The sequence below is a fragment of the Hyperolius riggenbachi genome, chromosome 5, assembly GCF_040937935.1.
Source record: "Hyperolius riggenbachi isolate aHypRig1 chromosome 5, aHypRig1.pri, whole genome shotgun sequence".
In the NCBI taxonomy this organism is placed as follows: domain Eukaryota; kingdom Metazoa; phylum Chordata; class Amphibia; order Anura; family Hyperoliidae; genus Hyperolius; species Hyperolius riggenbachi.
The window spans coordinates 321565330-321578636 of record NC_090650.1 but is presented as its reverse complement, the minus strand read 5'-3'; the positions used below and the strand labels follow the sequence as shown (position 1 = coordinate 321578636).

At 47.6% G+C, this 13307-nt stretch overlaps 1 protein-coding gene across 1 annotated transcript in view; it reads right to left on the bottom strand.

Annotated features, from left to right (window-relative positions):
* LOC137518871 (regulator of MON1-CCZ1 complex-like) overlaps window positions 1-2103 on the bottom strand; it is a 68472-nt gene extending 66369 nt beyond the window's left edge. Inside the window, exon 1 of the mRNA XM_068237261.1 lies at window positions 1881-2103. Within this exon, the coding sequence (XP_068093362.1) occupies window positions 1881-1976 (96 nt within the window). The 5' untranslated portion in view covers window positions 1977-2103. The remainder of the gene's footprint in view (window positions 1-1880) is intronic.
* Between the last annotated feature and the right edge of the window lie 11204 nt (window positions 2104-13307).

The window sequence follows — 13307 nt, the reverse complement described above, 5'->3', positions numbered from 1 at the left end:
TCGCTTACCCTGATGTCACCAGGAGCGCACGGCGCACGCACAGACCATACTGGGCTTGTGCAGTATGCTCCTGGTGCCATCAGCGGGAGCGAGGACACGGCAACGCAGGCACAGTGGTTTTCAGACTTTAAAGTCTGAAATTCCAGAAGTGAACTGGAGGCGGGGCCGGAGCATCGGTGAGTGGCTGCACAGGCACAGGATGTCTGCGGGGGACCATTAGAAGCCCCAGGTAACTTCAACTCATTTTCCCCCGACCCCCCTACAGTATCCCTTTAAAGCAGTCCTGTTAAAAGCAATTACTTTGATAGCTGTCCTTTACCTGAAATGCCAAAGTGTAACTGTACATGTCACGTGCATAAGCTAGACATTATGATCACAAAATTAAACCAATTAAACACCAAGGCAGCAGGGTGGCTCAGTAGCTGGTACTTTTGCCTTGCAGCATTAAGTTTCTAGGTTTTAATCCTGGCCAGAAGAATATTACCATGGAGTTTGTATGTTTTCCCCATGTTTCTCCATCCCAAAAACATACAGGAAAGTTTACTGACCTCTCTCAAATTGGCCCAAGAATATAGTATGATTTTTACACTATAACTACATTAGCAGGGCATGAGGTTTCTCTATAGAACAGTTGGTGCCTGGACACTCTGCTGCACTGCTATGCTAATTAATCTATGTGTGATGTGCAGCACAGTGACTTAGTCGTTAGCGCTCTCGCCTTGCAGCGATGGGTCTCTGGTTCGATTCCCAGCCAGGGCACTATCTGCAAGGAGTTTGCATGTTCTCCCCATCAGTGTTCTCCCCAAGCTCTTTTAGCCGGGTGCTTCACCCGGCTAGTTTTGGTGAGCACCCGGCTGTCATCAGCTCACCTCCTCCTCTGCTGTAAGCAGAGTTGTGCAGAGAAGCACCAGCCCTGCATTCTTTTGACTCGTTCCCACCCGGCTACTTTTTTATGCCACCCAGCTACCTTTTCTTGCCACCCAGCTGGAAAAAAATTCTGGGGAGAACACTGCCCATGTCTCAGTGGGTTTCCTGCAGGCACTCTAATTTCCTCCCACATCCCCCCAAAAATACAGAAAAGTTAATTGGCTTACCCTTAAATTGTCCTTAGGCTACAATTCATGCATACACTACACGATAAAGACATATGACTGTTACTCACAGTTAAGTGACAAGACGCTGCAGAAAATGCCAGTGCTATAGAAATACTAAAATAATAATAACGTGCAGAGGCATCAAAAAGTGCACAGACAGCCCCATCCTGCGCAGATGTGCATTCTGTGCGCAAGACAGTGCTGCCGCATTCAATAAATGTGAATAGGAAAAAGCGGTGAAACATGTAATCCGCATGCCCACCTGCCCTGCTGAGCAACACAAGAGTATAGGCCCTTAGTGGCATGCATTTTAGTATACCCTGTAAAAGAATGAAGTTATCAGTAATATATATATATATATATATATATATATATATTTATTGTATTTATAAAGCGCCAACATATTACGCAGCGCTGAACATTAATTTAGGTTACAGACAATATTTAGGGGTGACATACAGCAATATGACAATACAGGAATAATAGAAAACCAGATCACACGGATATATATATATATATATATATATATATATATATATATATATATATATATATATATGCATACACACACCAATAAAAATAATAGCATAAAAATGTATACAAATACAAAAGACAAGAAAACAGCCAGTTATAGCTATACAGTCATGTGACTTTAAAGTCATGTGATACTTCATTACTGTCCTGGGACACCGCATCCCCAGCTATGCATTGGCTGTAAGACATTGGACTGCTATATGCAAGCAGAGAGAGTATATCAATAGAAATACAATATATACAGCTTATCACCTGTTTATTGGCCTCATCGAAGAAAACGCTATTCACGTTAGTAGCTTTTTCAAACTGGACCGGCCGGTCGCTGAGCTCCAGGTAGTGATCCTCCATCCCTGCGCCTGTACAGAGCAGACCCGTCCGCCACCGCCAGCAACCAGCTGAGCATACACCGAACTGCTCACTACTCTACTACTCTCTATCCACAGCCGGGTGTACGTACGTACTAGGGGAAAGCCTGGACGCTTCCGGCACAGCGTTACCTAGAGCTCCCTCTGCTGACCAAATGCACAACATGCATTCCAAATGCACATCATCCGAACCTATTGAAATACTGTATACTGTACTCTGTATTGAAGTCATTTAGTAATTTACTAAATCCGAAGACATAACATTTGTTTAGGTGATACCTTTAAAGACTATTGTCTTTGCAAGCTTTCAAAACTTTATATTTCTTTTTAAAGGAAGTGTCAGGCAATCTATGCTACCCCCAGATCTACTTAGCCGGGGCTTCCTCCAGCCCCTTGCAGTCGACATGTTCCTCATCGCAGCTCCACTCCCAGCCGCCGCTCGGGGTCCCAGTCAGTGCAGAGGCCGACCTCGCGAGGTCATTGTCTACTGCGCATGCGCGAGTGTCGCTGTCAATGACTCGCACTTGGTCTGGAGTGTTCTGTGCCTGTGCAGAACACTCCAGCCCACGTGCGAGTGAGTCACAGCGGCGCTTGCGTAGGCGCAGTAGAGGATGACCTCACAAGGACCTCGGGACGGCGGCTGGGAGGACAGCTGCGACTAGAGACATGTCGGCTGCAAGGGATTGGAGGAAGCCCTGGGTAAGTAGATTTGAGGGTAGCATAGATTGCTTGACGCTTCCTTTAAAGGACATCCGAGGTGAAAATAAACTGATGAGATAAACAATTGTATCTATCCTCCTTCTCCTAAAAATTACTTTTTTAAGACATCCAATTGTTTTACTTTAAATTTTCATCTCTTTTTTAAGTTATTACTGTTTCATTGTCTCTGCTCAATGACACATTCATTGAAGTATGTCAGAGCTAAACGCTATGAACTATTGACCTTTTTTATCTCTTTCCTGCTTGCCTCTCAGAAGCCATTTACTGTCAGGAAAATGTTTTATGGCTATAATACCTCATCAGTAAGGGTTATGCTATGGTCCAACCCAGTCCAAACCCAAACAGAAACTGTCACTTGAATACCAGATTTTTAACTCTTTCAGACAAAGAAAGAAAAAAAGGAATGCAGAATAGTTATTTGTGTCGTTGGCACAGTACATACCCATGTCTATCTCATTATGTCACCTCGGATGTCCTTTAGAGTACACCTGTAACAAAAAAACTGCCACTATGTGGTACTTTCCCCTGGGAGGGGAAAGCCTCAAGATGAGGCTTCTCTCATCCTTTGTAGCCTCAGGGATCCAGTGCTGGCTCCCCCGAAAATTCCCCCAACAATCACTGCGCAGGCACGGCAATATTTACTTTCCGGGCTCCAGCGCAGGCGCAGTAGTGGCTTTCCGGCGGAAATAGCGAGGTGCCTGCACAGTATAGCGGATCCATCGGGCTCGGCTATGTCCGCCGGAGCTCGATCAGAGAGCCTCTACTGCACCTGTGCTGGATTGCGGTAGGTATTGCTCTGGATTGCGGTAGGTATCCACCTGCCGCAATCCAGCGCAGGCGCAGTAGTGGCTCTCTGATCGAGCGCCGGTGGACATTGCCGAGCCCAATGGGATCCGCTCTACTGTCCAACGCTCGGGGGGGTTCTAGCACTGGATCGCCGGGACAGAGGAGGACGGGGGATGCTTCATTAGGATCAAGAGTCTTCCCCCTCCCAAAGTAAGTATCCCTGATATGGTTTTTTTTCTTACAAATTTCCTTTAAAGGACTCACAAGGTGAATTAAAACATTTTTTAATTCACCTCATGAGTTCTAGTGAATCTGAAGCAAAAAAAAACAAACAATAAAATAAAAAAAAACCACAGATACTTACATAAGAAAAGTGAAGGCTCTGGGTTCTAATGAGCCTTCCCATTCCTCTCATGCAGTGGCGGCTCCAGCTTCAGATTTTTGGGGGGGCTCAAAGGGGGCACAAGGGCTGGCAGGCCGGGCTTGGCGGGGGGGGGGGGGGTAATTGCGCGGCGAAAAATTGGGCGTGGTTATGACGTCATGTGGGCGGGGCTAACTGTAATGTAGTTGTACCAGCTAACGTAGTTACATAAAAAAAAAATGAAGTAAACGCACATAATGACAGATAGCCTTTCACCAGTAAATGCACATAAGAGTCAGCTTTTCAACAGTAAATGCACATAATGACAGACAGCGTTTCCCCAGTAAATGCACATAAGAGACAAATTTTCACCAGTTAATGCACGTAATGACAGACTGCATTTCCACAGTAAATGCACATAAGAGACAACTTTTCACCAGTAAATGCACATAATGACAGACAGCGTTTCCCCAGTAAATGTACATAAGAGACAAATTTTCACCAGTTAATGCACGTAATGACAGACTGCATTTCCGCAGTAAATGCACATAAGAGACAACTTTTCACCAGTTAATGAACGTAATGACAGACTGCATTTCCGCAGTAAATGCACATAAGAGACAACTTTTCACCAGTTAATGCACGTAATGACAGACAGCATTTCCGCAGTAAATGCACATAAGAGACAACTTTTCACCAGTTCATGCACATAATGACAGACAGCATTTCCCCAGTAAATGCACATAAGAGACAACTTTTCACCAGTAAATGCACATAATGACAGACAGCCAGTGTCCCCAGCATAGGTAGCCAGGTGTATAGCTGTCCCCAGTATATGTAGCCAGGCGGTGGTGGGCTGGGGGCCCCAGGGCAGCTCAGGCCTGGCTGGTGGTGGTGGGCTGGGGGCCCCAGGGCAGCTCAGGCCTGGCTGGTGGTGGTGGGCTGGGGGCCCCAGGGCAGCTCAGGCCTGGCTAGTGGTGGAGGGCTGGGGGCCCCAGGGCAGCTAGGGCCTGGCTGGTGGTGGTGGGCTGGGGGCCCCAGGGCAGCTCAGGCCTGGCTAGTGGCGGTGGGCTGGGGGCCCTAGGGCAGCTCAGGCCTGGCTGGTGGCAGTGGGCTGGGGGCCCCAGGGCACCTCAGGCCTAGCTGGTGGTGGTGGGCTGGGTGGAAGGGCTCAGGCCTGGCTGGTGGTGGTAGGCTGGGGGCCCCAGGGCAGCTAAGGCCTGGCTGGTGTGGTGGTAGGCTGGGGGTCCCAGGGCAGCTAAGGCCTGGCTGGTAGTAGTAGGTAGGCTGGGGGCCCCAGGGCAGCTAAGGCCTGGCTGGTAGCAGGCTGGGGGCCCCAGGGCAGCTCAGGCCTGGCTAGTGGCGGTGGGCTGGGGGCCCTAGGGCAGCTCAGGCCTGGCTGGTGGCAGTGGGCTGGGGGGCCCAGGGCACCTCAGGCCTAGCTGGTGGTGGTGGGCTGGGTGGAAGGGCTCAGGCCTGGCTGGTGGTGGTAGGCTGGGGGCCCCAGGGCAGCTAAGGCCTGGCTGGTGTGGTGGTAGGCTGGGGGTCCCAGGGCAGCTAAGGCCTGGCTGGTAGTGGTAGGTAGGCTGGGGGCCCCAGGGCAGCTAAGGCCTGGCTGGTAGCAGGCTGGGGGCCCCAGGGCAGCTAAGGCCTGGCTGGTGGTGGTAGGTAGGTTGGGGGCCCCAGGGCAGCTAAGGCCTGGCTGGTGCGGTGGCAGTGGGCTGGGGGCCCCAGGGCACCTCAGGCCTAGCTGGTGGTGGTGGGCTGGGTGGAAGGGCTCAGGCCTGGCTGGTGGTGGTAGGCTGGGGGCCCCAGGGCAGCTAAGGCCTGGCTGGTGTGGTGGTAGGCTGGGGGTCCCAGGGCAGCTAAGGCCTGGCTGGTGGTGGTAGATAGGCTGGGGGCCCCAGGGCAGATCAGGCCTGGCTGGTGGTGGGAGGCTGGGAGCCCCAGGGCAGCTAAGGCTTGGCTCCTGGCTGGTGGTGGGTGGGGGGCCCCCCAGGCCTGGTGTGGGTGGTGGTGCCACCTGGCCGATGGCCGTGCTGGTGCTAGGCTCAGGAGGGCAGCTCAGGCCTGGGTGGCTGCCTGCAGTGCCTGGTCAAACTGGTGCAAAAAAAAAATTGAGTAGTGAACAGTCAGCAGGACAGGACACCCACCTTGAGCTGCAGACTGTAGCCTCTAGTCGCCGGACGGACCTGGCTGTGTGCGCTGCCGCTGACCACCGTCACCGTGGGTGGGGTGCCACCGTGCCTGCCTGGGCTGGCTGGGGGGGTCACACACTGCGAGACTGGCTGCCTGGGTCGGGTCGCACTGACCGGGCGGTGACGACGAGTCACGTGCTGGGCTGGCTATGCGGGGCGGGTGCAGCGGCGAAATTACGGCGGGCGAGGAGGAGTGCACGCTGCACGTCACGTGATGCCGGCATGCCGCCGCCGTGACGTCACGTGACATACGCATAGCGCGTACTAGCAGCAGCACCCGGGACTGGGCGGGGCGGCGGTGACTGATCGCTGGTGGTGGGTGGTGTGGTGAGGTGCGTGACAGTCAGTCAGCTCCAGCCCAAGCCCTCCTCGGCTCCACCCATTCAGACTCCCAGCCAGGCTCGTCGTCACTGTCGGGTCGGACTCAGCGGGGGGGCTTTTAGGGGGGCTAATGAGTCGCCAGCTGGGGCTGAAGCCTGGGTAAGCCCCAGCGTGGCGCCGCCACTGCTCTCATGGTCCCCACGTTCCAGCCCTGGATCCCCGGTTCAAATCTCCCGCTGCGGAAGGCTTCGAAAGTCTTCAGGAGCTTGAGTACCTACAAAGACTGGCGGCTCCATACTGCGCATGCGCAAGACAGCGTGCTCACTAATGCGCAGTACGGAGTGGCCTGTCTTCGGGAGCACTCGGGCTCCTGAAGACTTCCAAAGCCTCGGGCAGAGGTGGTCGGAGACTGCTAAAGGGGGATCCAGCGCTGGAACGTGGGGACTGTGAGGAGAACGAGAAGGCTCTATAGGTCCCAGAGCCCTCACTCTCCTTAAAGCGGACCCAAACCAAACATTTTTTTAATTAAAAATATTTAGTTGCACCACTCTGACACATACAAAGATAAATAAACACTCCTTCAAACCTATGATCATTTCAGTGCATGCTTTTCACCCTTCTCTTTTCATAGCTAGGGTTATACTGGGGGCAGCCATTAGCAATTCCTCCATTGCCGGACACCATCTACTCCACCAGTTTGCCGGAAAAATCCCGGCAATTTGAAAGGAAGGGAGGGGTTCCTCCAATAAATGTAAAATATTTTATATTTGTCATCATGCAGCTGAAAAAGGGCTGCTATTTATTATTATAATTTAGAAAATCTATTTTATTTCTGAAATCTTGTATTTTTAATTTGGGTCCACTTTAAGGGAGTATCTGGTTTTTTTATTAGCTTCAGAATCCCTTCAAGGCATGGTACAGAACTGGATCAGAGCCATACAAAACAGTTGGTGTTATGTCTTCAGATTTGATATAAAGTGCCAACATATTACGCAGCGCTGGACAATAAATAGGGTTACAGTGATCAATAAGCATGGGATGCCAAACAGCACTGGGTCAAAACCAGAATACAATATCACAAAGTACAGGAGGATGGCATGAGTGTGAGGTGATGTTCATGCAGACAATGGAGTCATGGTATTTGAAACCAACTAATTCAAGTCAGTTATTGGGATGGGAGTATGGACAAGTAGGATACACACAGGAGGAGAACCCTGCCAAAGACTTACAATCTAAAGGGAGGGAGTAGGGATGCACTAGATTGGGGGACCTCTTCTCACTCCCCCATCCAGGACTGCTTAATCACCTCCTCTCACTCCTGCATCCAGGACTTCTCACAGGCGACTCCTCTCCTTTGGATCACTCTCCCACAGCCAGTCCTTCAAGCTCTGAGCATGGAAACCTTCAGGCTGGTTTCACACATAGCCATAGTGTTGCAGCGCGATGCTCCGCCCCATCACATCACAACAAAGAAAACGTCATTCATATGACCCTATGGCAGAGAGTGTCGTCAGGGTCATACACATAGCGAGCCCTCCCCCCCCCCCCCCATATTATTCATAGGATATGTTCACACTGTCAATCTGAACGCAATCAGATTGCAATGTAAACAACCTGCACAATTGTTCAGCATGGCAGTTGTGTTTCTCATGGAAACCTGTAATGGAAGCTCTGGATGTGAAAATTAATTGGAGCGGGCACTGCCTTGTCTGCTCCACGCCAAATGGGCCGTTTTAACTACAGCTCAATGTGAACCAAGACCTATTCTGCAGGATTGCAGCTTTTCTCAACTTTTTTAATCTGGAGGAACCCACCAAATCATTCTAGGATCTTTAGGGAGTTCTGGCATATAAGTAGTATATTATAGAGGAAAGGGATTCTTTTGCAGGTGGTATGGTCTTTTCTGCACAAATTTTTTTTAGCAAACACCGCTGTTAAGCCCCATTCCATGTTCATTCTTTACAGTGTGCCCAGACCATTTCATGCCCTCCATTATAGTGCTTCTTGTCATAGTTCCTTCGTAACTATAGTGCCCAATTAGTGTTTCCCTATAGTAGTGCTCCTTAAAGAGACACTGAAGCGAAAAAAATTGATGATATTATGATCTGTATGTGTAGTACAGCTAAGAAAAAAAAACATTAAGATCAGATACATCAGTCTAATTGTTTCCAGTACAGGAAGAGTTGAGAAACTCCAGTTGTTATCTCTATGCAAAAAAGCTATTAAGCTCTCCGACTAACTTAGTCGTGGAGAGGGCTGTTATCTGACTTTTATTATCTCAACTGTAATTGAACTGTTTACTTTTCCTCTGCTAGAGGAGAGTTCATTACTTCACAGACTGCTCTGAAAGACTAATTTTGAATGCTGAGTGTTGTGTAATCTGCACATATTATAGAGTGATGCAATGTTAGAAAAAACACTATATATCTGAAAATAAAAGTATGAGAATATTTTCTTTGCTGCTAATCTTCTAGTAATTATTCATAGTACACAACCAATTAATTATATCATATATTTTTTTTCGCTTCAGTGTCTCTTTAAAGGGGCACTACAGCGAAAAACTGTAAAATTGAAAATATGTACAAACATATACAAATAAGAAGTACATTTTTTCCCAGAGTAAAATGAGCCATAAATTAATTTTCTACTATGTTGCTGTCACTTACAGTAGGCAGTAGAAATCTAACATAAGTGACATGTTTTGGACTAGACCCTATGGCAGAGAGTATCGTCAGGGTCATACACATAGCGAGCCCTCCTCCCCCCCCATATTATTCATAGGATATGTTCACACTGTCATTTTGAACGCAATCCCCTATAAAGAGATAGCTCTTTATAGGGGATTCTCAGGGATATATTTATTTTCAAAAGCACTTAGTGAATGGCAGTTGCTTTGTCCAACTGCCAAAAGACTGTGTGGCGAGTAGGGAAGCCGGCCAGCATCTTTGTATAAATCCTTTTTAGGGAATATCTTTATAAAGAATAAAAGCCTTGCTGAGAATCCCCTCTGAAGAGATAGACTAGTCCAAAACCTGTCACTTAAGTCAGATTTCTACTGCCTACTGTAAGCGACAGCAACATAGGAGAAAAGTAATTTATGGCTCATTTTACTCTGGAAAAAACATACTTCTTATTTGTCTGTTTACACATATTTAAAATTTTTTGCTGTAGTGCCCCTTTACGACACTTACCCTTATTATAGTTCCCTTCACAATACAGTACGATACTTGCGCTACAGCGCACAGACCAACAGGATAAACTTCTGAGGTAGCAACAAGTCAGCTCCAATACTGTGGGCCAGTGATGGTGCTCTAAGAACAAGGAGCGCGCTATCATTTATTAACCTTTTTTATTTTTAATCATAAAACCATATTACATTTACTAGAATGTAGTTGCCGGAGAGATATGTAGAGGGCGCACTTCATTTGCGCAGACTGGCTGAAGTTACGTGACCCAGTACCGATGTAGTGACAGTTTGGGCAGCCCCGCATGCGCAGTAGGAGCCTGCGCCCCATTAAATTGTGCAGCCACGCAAAACATCCTAAATATCTCCGCTTCCGCAGCACGTACACTCCCGAAATTTTCAGGGTAGGGAGTTGAGCCCCCGATCTAGCTCTGTGCCGAATTGCAGCTCCTGAGCTTCGCCGATTCCCGAGATAAGTTTGCTGTAATCAGTCTCGGGAACCAGCGGAGCTCGGGGGCTGCATTTCGGCACAGAGCTAGATCGAGGGCTCCCCTTCCTACCCTGAAAATTTCAGGAGTGTAGGAGGTGCGGAAGTGGAGATATTTCAGGAAAATAATGTCTAACTTCCCACTGAGCATGCGTGATACTCAGTGAGGAAGGGAGCTTCCGGGCTGCCCATTCTGACATTAAACCGGCGCAGGAGAAGGCTGAGGACGGCAGCGTGGGAGCGATCCATGCGGATGGGGCTGGAGGAAGCCGCAGGTATGTATAAAACTTTTATTTTAGTTCAGCTCTGGTTTCCTTTAAGCCAAATATGAAAAACAGAATACTCCCCCAAGCGACAGTGTGAAAATCGGAACTGTGCAAGTTCCAAAATGCACAAGCACAGAGCAATGGCTCATTTACAAGCGCTTTCTTTTACTGCGCAACTCAAAACTTGTGTCTGCACACTTCAGACTAGCTCTGCGCCACGTGAAGGAACTTCCAGGAGATGCAGAAGCTACGAGGACAGGGGATGACGTGCAGTGCCAGGATAATTCTAAAAAGGTAAATCTATCCCACTATGGGCTCCATTTAATACATTTTCCCCCAGTTGAGGGGTACTCTAAGTTTCAAATACATTAAAAAAAAAAAAAAAAATACAAAACTGACATTACAAATGATTGACAACACTAAATTAATTTAATTAATCTTTGTATAACATTTTTCCAGTAATAGTCATTGATTTTCAGGTTGGATTTGAAATAAACAGTTAAAGGGAACCCAAGGTGAGAGGGATATGGAAGCTGCCATATTTATTTACTTTTAAAGTGAACCTGAGGTGAGAGTAAGGCCCAGTGCACACCGAGCGGTTTTTGGAGCGATCCGCCGGCCGCATCCGCCTCTAAAAACGCTTGTCTAATGTATTGCAATGGGATGGTGCACACCGGCGGTTTGCGCTTTTTGCCAAGCCGCAAACGCGCCTCCTGCTACGCGTTTGCGGTTTTCGGAAGCGTTTCGTCCTCAATGTAAAGTATAGGAAAACCGCAAACCGCTCTGAAAAACGCTAGTTCAGAGCGGTTTGCCAGGCATTTTTGTTACAGTAGCTGTTCTGTAACAGCTTTTACTGTAACAATATGTGTAATCTGCTACACAAAAACGCACGCAAAACCGCTAGGTATGTTTAGAAAACCTCTCTAAACATACCTAGAATCGCTCTGAAATCAGCTCCCAAAACCGCTAGCGTATTGCGGATCTGCTAGCGGTTTTGGTGTGCACTGGGCCTAATAGAGGCTGCCAGATTTGTTTCCTTTTAAACCATACCAGTTAACTGGCAGCCCTGCTGATCTATTTGGATGCAGAAGTGTCAAGTACACCAGAAACCAGCATGTGGCCAATATTGTCAGAAACATCAGATCTGCTGCATGCTTGCTCAGGGTCTATGGCTGAAAATATAAGAGGTATGAGAGGAGATAATCAGGACAGTCAAAGGGAACCTGAAGTGAGAGGCTGCCATATTTATTTCCTTTTAAACAATACCAGTTGCTTGATGTCCTGCTGATATCTTTGGCTGCAGTAGTGTTTGAATCACACACCTGATAAAAACGTGGCAAATCCAGTCAAACATCTGCATGCTTATTCAGGGTCTATAGCTACAAGTATTAGAGACAAAGGAACAGCAGGACAGCCAGGCAAACTGCATTTTTTTTTAAATTAAATATGGCCTCCTCCATATCCCTTTAAGGCAGCTGTTGCTACCTGTATAAGTTTAAAGAGAAACCGTAACCAAGGACTGAACTTCATCCCAATCAGTAGCTGATACCCCCTTTCCCATGAGAAATCTTTTTCTTTTCTCAAATGGATCATCAGGGGCCTCTGTTTGGCTGATACTGTGGTGAAACCCCTCCCACAGTGTGATGTCAGCACACTGGGGGAGACTTGTTGCATTGTGGGAAATAACAGCTGTTCCCACTGCCAAAAAAGCAAGCAGCAGCTACTTTCACTGACATCAGCTGCCAGCAGTAAAACTATCGCCCTGTGATAAATGTCAGAATGTAAATAGATTTTACAATGGGCAAACACAGACTAAATCATTTATAAATTAATTATTGTAAAAATTAACATGTTATCACTGCAGTTCCTCTTTAAGCTCCATAATAAATGAACTGCATTGAGCAGGGCAGGTATAGCTGAGAATAATTATGCTTAAAGCTAGTGAGACGTTTAATAAGACCTATTCTATTGCAAAATATTACAGCAACTGCAAAAAGTCGGAGAACAACATCTTCTTGCCCAAGTTGGATGGAGCTGCAGGAAGAATTCCTAATCCAATTAGAATCTAAAGAGTCATTCCATCAACCTACCCTTCACCAGAGATGCAATTTTCATCCTGTTTTAGGCCTATTTTACACTACAAAATGCAACAGCTAAGGCTGCTTTCTCACCAAGACGTTACGTTTAGGGGACGTTATAGGGCACATAACATGCCCCTAACGCAAGGTCTGGTGGTGGAGCAGGACGCTACCAAGAGCCGCGTTACAAGCAGCTCTTGGTGCGCCTGCTCTGTCGGAGGCGCTGTGGAGACCACGTGAGCGGGGCTCCGCCCCTGAAATAAAAAAACATACGGAGCATGTGCAAACAACGCACAGTATGCTGCACTTCAAACAAACGTGCAGCGTTACTGTGTAACGCAACGTGGGCACTGTGAACAGCCCATTGATTTTTCATTGCTGTGCGGTGGGGTGTGTTACATGCCGCTCTAACGTGCGCCTGTAACGTCTCACTGTGAAGCAGCCTAAGTGCTTACGGATTGCGATTTTGCAGAGCATTTTGAAAGTGCGTTTTTGCACACACACTGCAGAGCACTTTTCAATCCATTTTCACTTTTAGAAACATGCTCCCATTGATTTGCATTAAAATTGCAGCAATTTTGCTTTGATTTTACTGCAAGTCAATGGAAGCGTGTCTTTAAGAATGGAAAAGGAACAAAAAGCGCTCTCTGCAGTGTAGGTACAGGCAGCACGTTTTCAATTTTCTCAAATTTGAAATGCAGTGAGAACACTTTCATAGGTTGACATTTCTGTAATGCTTTGCCGATTGGCAAACTGAGCGCAATCGCACACCATGTGAACCAGCCATAAATGTTTTTTCCCCTCCTAGCTAGGAAAACCATAATTCAAATTCAGCAAGAGTTGGAGATGTACAAATGCCGACAATCCCAGGCAGAGAAGGAAACTTTATGCGGGATGGTACACAAAGGGATAA